Source organism: Rhinolophus ferrumequinum, chromosome 18, assembly GCF_004115265.2.
Source record: "Rhinolophus ferrumequinum isolate MPI-CBG mRhiFer1 chromosome 18, mRhiFer1_v1.p, whole genome shotgun sequence".
Classification (NCBI taxonomy): Eukaryota; Metazoa; Chordata; class Mammalia; order Chiroptera; family Rhinolophidae; genus Rhinolophus; species Rhinolophus ferrumequinum.
In genome coordinates this window covers 36851403-36866515 of record NC_046301.1, presented here as the reverse complement: position 1 = coordinate 36866515, position 15113 = coordinate 36851403, and the positions used below count along the sequence as shown (strand labels likewise).

Genomic DNA, 15113 nt, shown 5'->3' with positions numbered 1-15113 from the left:
CACAAATAATATGGTCATTAAAATCTAGTGTAATAAACGTGAAGATAGAGCCATGCTGGCAAAGAAATAATCAACTTCACTTAGAATTAAAGGAAGGCTCATAAAAATGATAATTCTAATATTTCTACCTTTCCAACAACTTCCAGGTATCATTATTGATCTATTTGCATTTAAAGTTTCAAAGCACTACCACTAAATTTAAATGTGCATAAATGCTACATTCACCACCGATATGTTATGTTATGTTCATCACATTGCTGATATATGACTAGTAGCTTTCTACGGCCTACAGAACATTTTAAGAAAGGCTAGAGGCCAAAATGCTTGATTTAAAATCCAGGCCCCATCACTTACTTGTTGAATTTTATGGAACTTGCTACTTAAGCTCTAGTTGCCAGTTTTCTCATCTATATAGTGGGATGGTTACAGTTCCTAATTCAGTGTTGTTGTAATGAATTTTTACAGTTATTCTAATACTCTGAATCCTGTCTGACAGTAAACAATAAATATTAGTGTTTATTATTATCACCACACTCTTCTGCCTCACCTGCTTGAATTTCCATTATTAGGACCTTTCCACTCTGAACTAGCATGGACATAGGAATATCTGACATCCAAAGTTTCTTTTAAAACATTTAGATTTCAAATCAATTCAACATTTATTTAGAGCTCGCTTATCCCTTTAATAAGCACATTCTGTTCTACCCAGACCAGCGCCTTGTCTGTTTTTAAATATTGTCTCTTATTGATATCTCCTATGCTTTGCCTAACTAAATCCCAGCTCATCTTTCAAAAATTAGCCCATATCTACACTTTCCATGAACCCTCATTTTATTGATATTATCTCTTTTTTATGAATTTCTATAATTCTATGAGCCTCTATGCCCTTCCCCAAAGAGCCTCATTTTGGCCTTTAATAATATACTAGATTATAGCTTTGCTTCAGTGTGTATGTACTGTTTTTTTACACGTCAGTGATGTTCAGTTGGAGTAAAACAACAAGAATCCCATCTCCAAACAGGATATTATATTAAACTCACCTGAATAACTTTACAAACTCGTCCTCCCACCTAGAATTCCCACCTGGCCCCCATCGCCATCTCTATTAAAGAATCATTATTTTACGGCACCAGTATTAATACGGGGTGTATAATTTTCCTAATATGGGTGTATAATTTTATTAGTATGGGGGGAAATACTAAAAATGACTAAATTAGAAGACATCTGATTCCTTTTAAATAGCTTTTTCAAAAAATGTTACACAGGTGTGTCCATTAAGAAAAGAAACAGGTGTTGTATCCTAGACTTTTAAAACAACGAAGTAATTAACTGAAAATTTTTCAAGGAAATAATCCTAAGGGCACAAGTCTTTTCCTATATAAGAGACACCGCATTTTGAAATTTCAAAAGGGGCAGAACATTAAAGTTAAAATAGCTAATATTAATTAATGTCTGAATCTCTTGGTGAAGCATATTGAGAAAATCATCATGTCAAGAAGTCATCATGATTTGCTGAATTAACGGAACATAGGCTTAGAGTTCCTTTGTCACCAAAAGCTGCCCTGGTTCCTGAATTTCCACAGGAGCGAAGATGTACAATCTCACACAATTCTGTACCGTAAGGCTAATTTAATATCCATCTTCTCGCCACATGGATCTTTCGGTCTCTGCAGAGGGACTTATTCACACCACAAATGCAAACACACAGGCACAGATGCAGGATTACCCCTGACCCCGCACTTTTACCGACCAACTCACCTTCTTGGATGGCGTACACGTCAGAATTTTCCAAAGAAACATAACCAAACTGAATACGTACACGTACCTGGACACAGTTGCTTGATAGGTGGCGTGAGCCAGACGACTCCGACGAATCTAGAACAAGGGGCCGCCTCACTGAGGCACCCAGGTGTTTCTCATGGCAGGAATCCCGGGCAGGTCCCGTAGAACCTCCGAGATCCCGTGAGATCTGGCTGCCACTTGGGGAGAGAAAGGTGCGGCAGCTGCCCTGCAGCCGGGCCTGATTCGCTGATCTCTGAGCTACTCCTGATTGATGTTCAGTGCACCCCAACCCATCATCCTCTGCCTGCCCCTCCACCAAAAAAATGCATGCATACATACATACATACTCACCATTTCTCCATTTCTTCTTTTTCATCTATCTATCATAGATACAAATACACAGAGGGAGAGATTTTAAGGAATTAGCTCAAGCGATTGTAGAGACCAGAGCGTGGTAGGCTGGCAGACTTGAGATTCAGGGATGAGTTGCCATTCAGTTCCAAAGATGGTCTGCTGGCGGAAGTCTTTCTCCTTCCACGGAGGTCACTGTGTTTCTATTAAGCCTTTCAGCTGACTGAATGAGGCCTGCTCATATTATGGAGAATAATACACTCAGAGTCCACTGATTTAAATGTTAATCGCATCTAAAAAACATCTTAACAGAAACATCTAGAATAATGTTTGACCAAATAGCTGGATATTATGCCGAGTCACATTGACCCATAAAATGAACCATCACAAATGGTTTGTCTGTCTCCTATCACAATGCTACTTGTCCTTCCTTATCTAAACATGTCCCACTCTCCCAATCCTATAAATTCTTAACTGAATTGTTTTAACCCTCTTTTACTACTGCTTTAGGAGCTTACAATGTGAAAAATGATATTGAAAGCCTTAGAAACCATATTAACTCACTCTTTTATGTATGTTATATCTGGGTTTATGCAATGTGAATCTCCTTGAAAACAGAGACTCTGTGTTGTATTTCTCCTTCACTTACCACCATGTCTGGGAAACAGTAGTAAATAAATACCTGTTGAGTAACTGCAACCTTTCATTCAAAAAATGTTCATTAAACTCCCGAGAATATAAGCTTTCCAAGATCACATGTTCATATCTGTTTTATTTATTGCTATAGCCCCAGTACCTAGAAAAGTGTCTGGCTCATAAGAGCATCTTAACAACTATTTGGTAAAGGAATTAGAAAAGGTCACTGGTAAATAATGAGGTGATTAAGAGGAGATTTTATGCTTCTTATATATACTCCCAGCACCTGACACGACTCTGGACATCATTGTTCATTAAATGAATTGCATTGACCCTAGTAAAAATTCAATAGATTCTCTGTATTACCAGTCGGTTACCACTATGTGGGTGAATGTTTTATTTGCTGCAAAGGAAAATTATAGTATAGGAAAGGTGCTGTCAGATTACACTAAATAAAATAAAAATTATAACTATTTTGTTTTTATTCTATTCAAGCACATTGTGCCTCGCTGGGAACTTTCACTTGAATTCTATTATTGAACCACCTCAGATCTAAAATATTGCATATTTTACAGTAAAACTGAATATACTCTATACATTTCAACAAGAAATGATAAATTTTAAACATCTTTGTAACTTTGCAAAAGATAAATTTAATATATATGTTTTTAAATATTCCCTCCATACTCATAACGTACAAGTCAAAATAAAATTATCCATTTCATACTTTTATATCTGTCTTCCAAGGGCAAAAACTCAGCATGCTTGTTTTTCTCTAAAGTGTTTAACTTTCAATATTTTAAATAAATGTATTAATGTGGCTACTAAAATTACTTAAATCATTTACACAAGCTTTTTGGCAATAGTATAACTAGGAACCCCTTGCTAAGAAAGACTGCTACAATAATTGAATAAAATAAAATAAAATGCATATGTTATTTAAGGATTAATGTTTCATTAATTTTACACAAAACTAAGTTCTAACTAAAATGTTTTTAGGTTTTAACTTTTACTTATTTTCATAATGAGGTCAAAAGAGGGTTGGAGTTGAGATTAAGGAAATAATTTTGTTCTATGTTTATGTGACTGAAATGTCCATATAGATGACATCTCATGGAGAGATGTGATTACATCAGTCATTTTCAAACCCTCAAGTCCATCATCTCGTGTGATACATGTATATGTGTGTGAATCAAAACCGGACTTGTCATTTTGTGAAATGATGTGGAAAAGGAAATTTTACGAGAAGACTTTCTGCAATTATCCCATTTCTCTTATGAAATTGGTAACTGATATAATAAAAGCACTTATTGTTTTTTTCCTTCGTAGGACCTGATTGGTGACCTGAAGGAGAAGCTTTCAGATCACTTCAAAGACGTTATGGTTGGTCTCATGTACCCACCACCATCTTATGATGCTCACGAACTCTGGCATGCTATGAAGGTAGTGGGTCTGATGCAAAAATATACCTGTGACAGGTACAGGCTGATATTTCAGTAGAGATGGAACCGTCCCGTGATGTTGCTACATGTAGTCAGGGAAGGGGAGGGAATATCTGAACAAAGATAAAACAATGGAAACGCTGTGGTCAGGAGAAGTGGCCCTGTTAGTAAGAGGGGTCTCTTAAATTTACAGGCTGGGATTAGCCTGTTCTTTGGTTGTGCAAACTAAGACTCATTAGTCCAGTTGAGCTACCAAAAGGAAAAAGCAAAAAAACTTCAGGGGCTATTCAGATTTGTCTCTCCCCAGTAAGTATGCATACAGTAAGGGGAAATGTTTTGTCATGTGAGCCTCTTTAAATTATTTGTAAAAATTGAGCTCTTTAAGTAAAAATAAGATACTGAGTCAGAGACAAAATATAGATGACATCTTTATTTGGATATTTTTGTTATATTCAGTCCTTTACAAAAATTATTGCTCAAATGTATCAAAATTTTACTTCTGAAGGATTAGAATCATTCTTTCTCATGGGAAGTCATTTCCATGCAATAAATTGACTACAGATTTGTTAGAGATTTTGTGGGCCAGGGATGGTAGACAAAAGGCTTTTTACATCTTTCCAAATCTTGATATAAAACACCTTCTGAACTGTTTAAATCATTCCAATACAATGAATAGTAATGACCAGATTACCACAATCTGTGAACAATGTTTGACTGGAAAGAGGAAAAGAGAAAAAAATTAAGGGAACCTGGATTTTAGTCAACATACATTTGCAGATCAGAATAGCCATTGTATAAAATTTACATGAGTTTCACCTAATCACTTATATTTCAAGTTGACTATGTCAGTTCCTATCTCTTGCAAACTTATGTTACTAAAAACTATAAGAAGAAAGACATGTTACTATTTAGATAAAACTGTGATATTTTATCAATATCTGATAGAATGGTAAGGATTTCTGAAACTTTCCTGAAAAAGAAGTGTTGTCTTTAAAACCACTGTTAGAGAAGAATATATACGCATGGTTGTAAGGAACCATAGAAAATACTCAGTCTGAATGTTTAGGTAAATGGTACAAAATTCCACATCTAGCGAGAGGCAGGGAGAGGTCCCTCAAACATCCTTGAGAAGTTGGGAGACTCAGGTTGAAATTTCAGCTTGTCAAAGAACTGATATCCTAGCAGCAAAAAAAAAAATAATAATAATAATCAGATTTAAGCGCATTGTTTAAACATCTTTTTCCCACATATTTAGAAATGTGTATGCTCTTTTATTCTGAATGAAAGAACAGAGTTTCAGGTAACATTATCTTCTCAGCATCCAAAAGCTGGTAAATAACAGAGCCAGAACTGAACTGGGCCTATCTTGATCCCAAACACACTTCCTTTCCCCTTTGCCACTTCTCAGAATTCCAGGAATGCTGTATCCCTTTAGACAACATAAGGTGCACTATTATTCCCAACACAAATGCCTTTATTTTTCTCTCTTTCTCTGTCTTTCCAGGGCGTGGGCACTGAAGAGAATTGCCTCATTGATATATTAGCTTCAAGAACAAATGGAGAAATTTTCCAGATGCAAGAAGCCTACTGTTTTCGTAAGGAAATATACCTATGTACCTATATTTTACACACATATAAACTTTATACTTTTCAAATAACACACAAAATAATCCAGTTTATGTATTTTAAAGAATGTTTATGACACTGTTATATTACAAATAGCACTCATTCAAGACCAATCAATGCACTACGCAAAATGTATGATTAAAAATGAAATAATTACCCAGAAAATCAATTAAACAAATTTTCCAGGAAAATAATTACAAGTTTCTGTCAGGTGAATGTTTACATTAAGATAGGCAAGTGCCCAGCACAATAGTTCAGAGACCATTTTATCTCTTACCCAGGAGAGACCAGGTACGTGGACAAAATAAAGCAAAGTGTAATAATCACTCAACAGAGTCTCCAAATATGGGAATGACTTCAGTTCACGTAAATTTCATAATCACTTGTAATCTACCTCAAAATCAGATTTTTACATTTTAAAAATAGAAAGGTTAATTATTATCATTTTTTAAAAAGGTGTCATGCCTTAAGTTCCATTCCATTATGTATTATGTGACATTGAATGTCAAGAAAATGTTCCAGACAGTCAGCTATATTGCACTTGAACAAAAGGTAAGAACCTTCACTTAAAATATTAAAATGAGACAAAACACTTGGGAAAAGCTCTGGACTGAGCAGCAGTCTATGGAAATAGAATGCCTAATTCTGAATTTTGAGAATTAGAGAATGTAATATGACTTCTAATGTTTTTCAACTTTGGAATAAAGATAATATTTCTTAAGAAAACGGACCGCTGCCTGTGTTATTTTTAGGTGTCAGATTTCTTTGGTGAACTATTGATTGGCTTCATTTGACTAGAAGGTAGTAAAAGGCAAAGAAATGTCGCAGATTTATTATATTTCCTGTACTTGCCACTTGCAACTGTAGAAGTAGCATTACCTTATTCAAAACACATTGATATGTGGTTCTATAATAAATCATACTGTAACATGGATGTTTTCTTCTCCAGAGTACAGCAGTAACCTTCAAGAGGACATTTACTCAGTGACCTCAGGACACTTCCGAGATACTCTCATGAACTTGGTCCAGGTAGGACACTCCAAAATTCACACCATTTTGAACTATTAAAAAACAGATACGTTTCATTTTTCTTAAAAAAAGGACATAAAACTCCAGGTTACTCCATTTTAACAGTAAATTCTGTATAATAATATTTATCGAATATCAGCGACATTCAAGGCATTATAATAGACATATGAGTTGGATATAGAGTCAAACAAATATGAATAATATACCATCTCTGTTATTTGGCTAACTTCCTCCTTTGAAGTAGATTCACATGTCCAATCAAACACAGGAGTCGTGGTTCCCTTCAGTGTGTGTTTAATGTGATTAAAAATTCTACACATATTTTGTATGATTTAATTAAAGAATGGATAAATATATTAGTCAGATTGGAACACATACTAATAATTATATTTACTGCCAGGAAATACAGATTTTAATTTGTGTGTGTGTGTGTGTGTGTGTGCATCTCCAAGTTATTGTCATTTTTATAAGCAGAAGTAAAGAAATACAAAATAAAACCTTGCTAAGAAAGCCAAGTATCAACTCCCCCAGATTGAGGAGAGTGGTAATTTGTACTGATGGGAGTCCTTCAAATTGTTGAATTGAAAGAAGTAGCATAGTACTAAGCAAATCCATTGACCTTTCTTTTAAATTAAAATTTCAAATTTTAAAAGCAAAATCAAGAATTTCCTTTATTGTGTTTGGTTTTGATTTGGTTTGATTTGGATTTGCATAGTTTGGTTGCATAGTTCATAAACTGCCCATATCACCAATCTCAATTAATTAAGTTCTATTCTAAGGGTTCTACTCTCTAGGATTATAACATCAGTTTATTATTCCAACTATTATATTACTGCCACTTACATGAATATAAAAAAAAAATCTGAGAGTAGTTTGTTTTTTTTATAGTCCAACTTGAAATTCTGTGTAAATTGTAGAAATCAGCTTGTTTTAATTTGTAAGAGAAGTTGAAGTCATTATAGGAAAAATGTTTCAAAAAATTATTAATATTTAAAATTAATCTCACTTAACATGCTAATGGAACATTTTCTAACTTTTAAATGTTATGAGATTAATTTCAACTAAAACACTTTCTCTATTTATAAGGGTCATTATTTTTAAATTTTCATATAATGATGCTATATAATATAAATTAAAACAATACTTTCCAGTTTAGAAATTCATGTTGATATATGTATTACTCCTAATAAAGAAGTTAAGCAAATAGTCTCATTGTAAGTCCATGAGCTGCATTCTATTAACAAACAAGTCTTTATTTTCTTAATATCGAAATAAAAGTTTATTTAATTATTGAAGAAAATATGTTATCTAGTGGGGGGAAAATGTATTTTATTAGGACTACTTTGCTTTCCATTAGGACTGTATCACAGTCCAGCTTCTCCTTCTGCCAAATTCTGCTTCTCTTCTCTTTCCCATAAGTGTTGGTTTCAAGCACATTCCATATTAAACAAGATGCATGCTGATCTCATCTCAGAGTCAGCTTCTCAGAGAACCCAACTGGCTATGTCCCTTCCTTGGAGAGATGAGGAAACTGAAGCCCAGAGGTTAATTGACTTGCCCAGCATGACACATCTACTACTGAATGAGAGGGCTAATATAAAAATACACCTAATTACACTATACCTCCAATTCAATTTAATTACTCCTACATCCAATGCCATTTGATTTCACTACAGTTCTACTTCATTTGGTACAGCGTCAATGACCAATACACAAATAACCTCTTGGAATCTCTGCACCTTTTTAAAGGTTGAGCTATAAACCACCTAAAAGTAACTGATATCTAAGAATCAAGATCACAGTATATTTTTATAAAGCAAACATTCTTGTATTTCAGAAAATAAAACACACTTCTGAAAATTAAACATAAGAAAAATAAATCAGAAGGGGAAATCAATGAACAATGTTCTCCCTTGATGTAATAGGGCAATCGATCTTATTCATAATTGGAGTTCCTTTTTCCTGAAATTAAAAAATAATGCTTTATTATTGACAGAGTCTGTAAGCGAGCCTGTGTATTTGTACATATAATACTATCTGTACACGCATACATATTTTCAAATAACACACAACAATTTATTTCATCACTGGGTTTCACCTAATTTGTATTACGACTTTACAGGTTAAAGTATAACTTCTCAAGTTCAATTTCTAGAGTTCGAACCTTAAGTGTGTACTTGTGTGTTTACCCTGGAAATAGCTTGTCAGTATAGGAAAATTTTCCTTTCACAGAATATGAAAAATGAGGCTGAATAGAGACCTAGATTTTATTAGGAGCCAAGGAAAATTAATAAGGTTTCCTGAAAGATTATATACTTATTAAGTTTCACAGTACATTTCCCTTAAAATTTAAAACACATTTTACAAGTAAAAAATACATAGAAATTTCATAGAAATTACTCATAATAGAAAACTGAAGTAAAAAACTTATAAAAAGATACATCTTTGTATAATCTCCTTTAATAATAATAATCTTTTTGAAAATCAAACGTCCCATGATAATTCATACTTCTTACTAAAATGTATAATTTATCTTAAGTTTTTAAATATTTTGAAGATTTCCAATTGACTCCTGACTTCTACACTAAGGGTTCAGTATGGAACTCCTGACTTAGGATTTGGATCAGTACATTTAGAAGATTGGAAAAAAGATATACGAGTAAAGTTGAATTAGGTAATTGAAAAAGTGCATCACTTCTCCTGACCTATCTGTGTTGTACACCATCTCAGAGAGAATCTATCTATATATTTCGGAATTACTTCCTAAAGGGTTGTGAAATTTAGAGCTGATGAGTTCCAACCGAACAACTGAGGGGTGCTGCAATATAACCAAATCTCTTCTGCCCTCTATTTTGCATTATGATTCTCTCTGCATCTATCTATCTATCTATCTATCTATCTATCTATCTATCTATCTATCTATCTATCTATCTATCTATTTATCTATCTATCTATCTAGTCTCTGTAACACAAGGTATATATTTATATATCTGCTTCTCTTGGCTCTGCCATAAGTCAGTTGCATGTCCTTAGATTTATCATTTAACCTTCTTGTGATTCAGATTAGAGAGATTCAATCTATAAATTAAAGTATGTGAACCCATTCTTCTCTCAATGCCCTCCCAGCACAAATATTCTAAAGTTCTTCAATTGTCATAATTACAGTCTCTACCTCCCTCAGCATGGTCACTTTCTGAATCAAAGGAAAGACTGTCCATGACTTTCATCTTTTTCATATCATGAAAATTAAGATACACCTCTTTTTGTGAATTAATAGAGACTGAGGGAATTAGAGCACTGAAGCCTTAAGGTATTCATGAAATGGAAAGTGTTGAAAATTACTGTCATATTTTCTGGGAGAGAAAATCTTTCACTTAATCTATAAACTATTTTCCTCCCGTGCTATTTCTAATAAGGAAACAACTCAGCCAGAACACATTCTTCTTGAAAACGAATGCCAATCATTAAAACTGTCTTACAATGTTTCCTGTGTGCTTTTATTAAACTAGATTTACAGAAGATCTAATTATCTGTCAAAGAATGAAAAATTAGTCACTTTGAGATTAATTAATCAATATGTGCAAATCACCCTGGAGATGATAAATGTTTTCACAAAAAGAAAAAAATGGAACCCACCCAAGTGGATGCTTCCTCCTCGTCTTGGCTGTCAGGATTCTCCTTACGACAGTTTCTCAGCCTAGTCCAGTGAGGACTTTGGGAATGTTATTGCCAACAGCTTTCAGTGATATCTGCAGTCTATTTACTGCTCCACATATTTTCAGCTAGATTTTAATTTTCTTAATTTCTTCCTGCCACATTTTTATTTTGCCAATTCTGTACTCATTTATGCCATTTCTCTGGCATACACATCAATTACACATGGCTAGCTGCTATTTTAGGCTGTTTATATGCCAAAATCAGCTTGATTCTGCCTTGGTGGAAAAAGCTAAATCACAAACTTACTTATTCACATTATTTTAATTTACTAGTCTGCATTAAGTGCTCTTAACTTCACAAAGAAGTACATAGATGGGCACCATTTCAAGTTAAATGTCCAAAAATCTCTTTTTTTCAAAAAAAAATTTCAGATACACAGAACTGCAGAAAAATGTTAAATAGTTCTCACAAACTTTGCAAGGGTACATGTTGACTTAGCTATATAGTTTGATTGGATACACTAAGCAAACACGAATGATTTAAAGCCACACACATGGTTAAGATTAACAAGGGAAGGGTTGTAGATACGGACAAGAATAAGACCAAAGAGTAAATTTTATGACTTTCCAGTATTAAGAGATTGAAAAGTAAAAGGGAACCAATACACAAGATTGAGAAGGACCAACCAATGAAGTAGAAAGAAAAAGAGAGTTCAGGATCCTGGAAGCCCAGTGATGAATGTGTAGTAAGGAGGAGTGATCAATTGGTTCAAATCTTACCAATAGGTCAAATAAGATGAAGACTAAGAATTATCATGATAAGATTGTGTTATTAAATAAATGGCATATATCCATAGAAGATATAGGATATTAATTACTTTCAGTCAGTTGTTGCTTTAAATTAAAACCTGCATAAGATAGTGACCAGAGAAGACTATCTGAAAATAATGAGTTCTTTAAGTTAGGAGTATAGTAACCGAATCTCAGGGACAGAAATAGCACTGAAATCAAATAATCATCCTTTCTAACAATCAAATCTTAGGTAATTCACTTTATACATGTAAGCTCATTTATTTTTTTATCTTCAATGGGCAAAAAAAATACAACCACTAAGGTCCCTGCACCTCAACACCTCTGTAATTTGAAAATAACACCCATAATCCAACCACTCAATAAAATTATGTTCACTCTAAATGTTGTCTTTTACTTCTTTGTCATACTCGTATATGTAATATATATAAATATGAGTATATAAATATAAATATAAACATAAACATATTTTAAAAATAAGAATCCCATGTGTGCATTCTCAGTCACCTGATATTTTAAGCAAATGAAATGAAAGCAGAAGAAATATGTCTGATAGGCTTATATTAATTTTCCCTTAGCTGTACACCTTTAGATGATACACAACTTCTGAGTTACGGTTAAACTTATTAAATTTTCCAGGGCTACATATTTACTCACAAGAAAACATAGTTTATTTCTCTATTAATATATTGATCTTTCTCATATGCCTCTAGTTTTTGATTAGGAAGGAAAAAAAACTAATATTTAATCTAATATGGCAAATTTAATCCATATTCTATGTGGAACAGTCAATGTGAGTGTGCATGTCAATCTCATTTATATGTTTATTGAGTTAAAAAGTCAACTGTCAGATTTCTGGCCCTGCCCTGTCTTTCTCTCTACGAGGGCACTTGGTGGAGAAGCGTGTATATGTGTAGTTTATGAGATGTCTTGGGAACAGAGGAGTGATGGTGTGCTCAGGTCATCAAGATAATTTTCTGCATCCTTGCTCATCATGACCACTCTAGGCAAATCTGGACATGTAACATATAAGGTATAGGTGTTCAGGATATGAGCATTTCTCAGTGTCAGCTGTCAAACCATATAGCTGGTGAATTTATGATCCTTTTTCTGTCTCCATTTGGTCAGAGCCAAGTAACCTTTCATTATGGTTTATCCTCACCTTTGCCCTCACTGGAGCTGAAGAATCCCACTAAGGACTAGCTGTGTCTCTCACAATTCCAGCTAACATGGTCTACCTTGTAGCCCTTGGCTACTGAAACAATTTGTCCCTGCCATCGTCATAAACAATTCCATCAGTCAAGCTCCCCAACTACGTTCTCAGCTACCATACCAATGCCTCCATCAGAAGCAGATAAGAAATTCGGGGCCCATTTATGCTACTTAGGGATTGAGATTAACTCAGGAGAGTTATATTCAGGACTTCCCTCTGCCCAGTCTTGCTTAGTACTGAGTTCATTGCAATAGGGCTATTTCCAGTCTAAAAACATGACAGGATCAGAAACCACTTTATTCTCAATGTTGTCTAAACAGAATTTGATACGTAAAGCCTACCCTCCAGATCTTGGCCCAAAGGAAAAGTTAAATAAATTGATCACATGTCTCTTCTACCTCTTTCTCCCCTCTTGTCTTCATAATCCTTGGGAACTAGAGGGTCGTGCATTGGTTAGCCCTCCTTCTACTGTTTGAATGGACATTTCTTAGGTCAATTTGGCCATGTCTATTCTTTATATGATAAAGGAATGGGGCTAAAACAGATTTACAAACTATAATCATTCCACAAAATCTGGATTTCATGACTATTTTATTTTTGCATATCTGCCATTTTATAAGTCACAGATTGAATAATAATCATTCTTTCTGTCTGCATTTTCATTCTAATAATGTTAAATCCTATCTCTACGACTTACTGCCAGTCAGTGGATGGGAATGAAGATACTACACAGAGGATCTTTTTGATGGGGGAGAAAATACTGCACAGAGATTTGAAAAAGAGAAAAACATTTCAACATCTTGAAATAACACCACTGATTAAAAGAAAAAATAAAACAAAAAGAACCCACATTAAAAAAAAAGAAAAAAAAGACATTTTCATAGAGTATACAATATATGTAGACTATCTAGCTCTAAATAATGGTAGAAATTTCTTAGGAATTACCACTGTGTTTGGTGATTCAAAGATTTTTGTCCTAATGTTTCTATATGGGTTGTCAATTAAGAACAGTTACAAAGGAAAACCTGTGCTTATTTTACAGGTAACCAGAGAGGAAGGATATACAGACCCTGCTATGGCTGCTCAGGATGCAATGGTAACTAGAACCAGCTCTCAAAATGACTGTAAAGAACCTTTGTTAAACTGGTCTGGGATGGTCATGGTGCTACTTCCTGCATGTATGATGTTTCAGGTCCTGTGGGAAGCCTGTCAACAGAAGACAGGGGAACACAAAACCATGCTACAAATGATCCTGTGCAACAAGAGTTATCAGCAGCTGTGGCTGGGTAATTATTCATCAGGTTTCTTTTCAGATACCTAATTGATTGAATAATACAAAGTAAGTAGTTAACTGGAAAAACATAGTGGGGTGGGGGGAAATATTACATATAAATAGAGGAAAGCCAGTTATTTCAAAGGTACTAATTTTGAATGATGTTTATACAGACATTTAGTTTTTCCAATAACTGAATTTATATAACCTTTAAATACTGAAACTTTTTAAACCATCTCTGTTTTTGATGGAGAACTTACTCAAATATATTAACTATTTACTATTGGGCATATTTTATGTTGTCTTGAGAAGAATAAAGTGAAAATAGCTTAATCAGTCCATACGGAATCAAGATCACTAGTATTGACGTCATGATTTATGTGAAGCTGCCTTGTTGGTGGTCTTAGATATGCGCTCATATTAGTTTGCACTTTGTTTGATTTTCTCCATGCTGAACCTTTCAGTTTCGCTTATTCTTTTAATTCTTTTTTCTACCTATGTAAAACACATAAAAATCTATAAAATTTTTTTTACAGATTGCCTACTTCACCCTCACCTCCACCCCTACACTTTATTTACTTGCACTGTGTACACAATCTGATCAATGTTTATATTTTTAATTTATAATATTTACAAAACTTCCATTGAATTATATCACTTTGTTAAAGTCTTCCAGGAATTTCAAAATATTTCTGGGCAAGACATAGTAGATGCCATTAATGAATGTTATGATGGATACTTTCAAGAGCTGCTAGTTGCAATAGGTAAGTAATAAGTTATTTAGTGAACAGCAGACCTTTTATTCTACAACAAATGCTGATTGACTCTGATTATATTAAAGATGCATGATATGCTCTTGATTGAGTCACTTCCCCCTGAATTTAATTACTTAGACGGGATGTAAACTCTAGAGAGGAAAAGTACACCATACAATGCACTAAACTGGCAACCGATAACTTTAATGAACTAACACCCTTCTCTAATCGCTGGTTCAAGTTACTTACTAGGAAACATTGGATTCTCAGATGCTCTCTCTCAGGTAATTGGGATCTCACACGTTTAAATTCATTTTATATATATACTGACTTCCATTCCCTTGTTAAAGAGCAGATAAACGCTGGCAATATGGGTTCCTGTTCTCCACAAGGAAAAGAGGTTTTTTGTTTGTTTGTTTGTTTGTCTTTTATCACCAACTCTAATAAATTCACCTTTAGGATTAATTCTTATTATAAAAAAAGATTTACCAAGTTGTTACTTTAGTAGTAATTTCTGCAGGCTATTGTGAGAGAAGTATA

At 34.0% G+C, this 15113-nt stretch overlaps 1 protein-coding gene across 1 annotated transcript in view; it reads left to right on the top strand.

Annotated features, from left to right (window-relative positions):
* ANXA10 (annexin A10) overlaps positions 1–15113 on the top strand; it is a 68874-nt gene that overhangs the window by 45064 nt on the left and 8697 nt on the right. Inside the window, exons 4-9 of the mRNA XM_033135522.1 lie at positions 4099–4212; positions 5716–5806; positions 6787–6866; positions 13588–13641; positions 13738–13831; positions 14487–14582. Coding sequence (XP_032991413.1) covers positions 4099–4212; positions 5716–5806; positions 6787–6866; positions 13588–13641; positions 13738–13831; positions 14487–14582 — 529 coding nt within the window. The remainder of the gene's footprint in view (positions 1–4098; positions 4213–5715; positions 5807–6786; positions 6867–13587; positions 13642–13737; positions 13832–14486; positions 14583–15113) is intronic.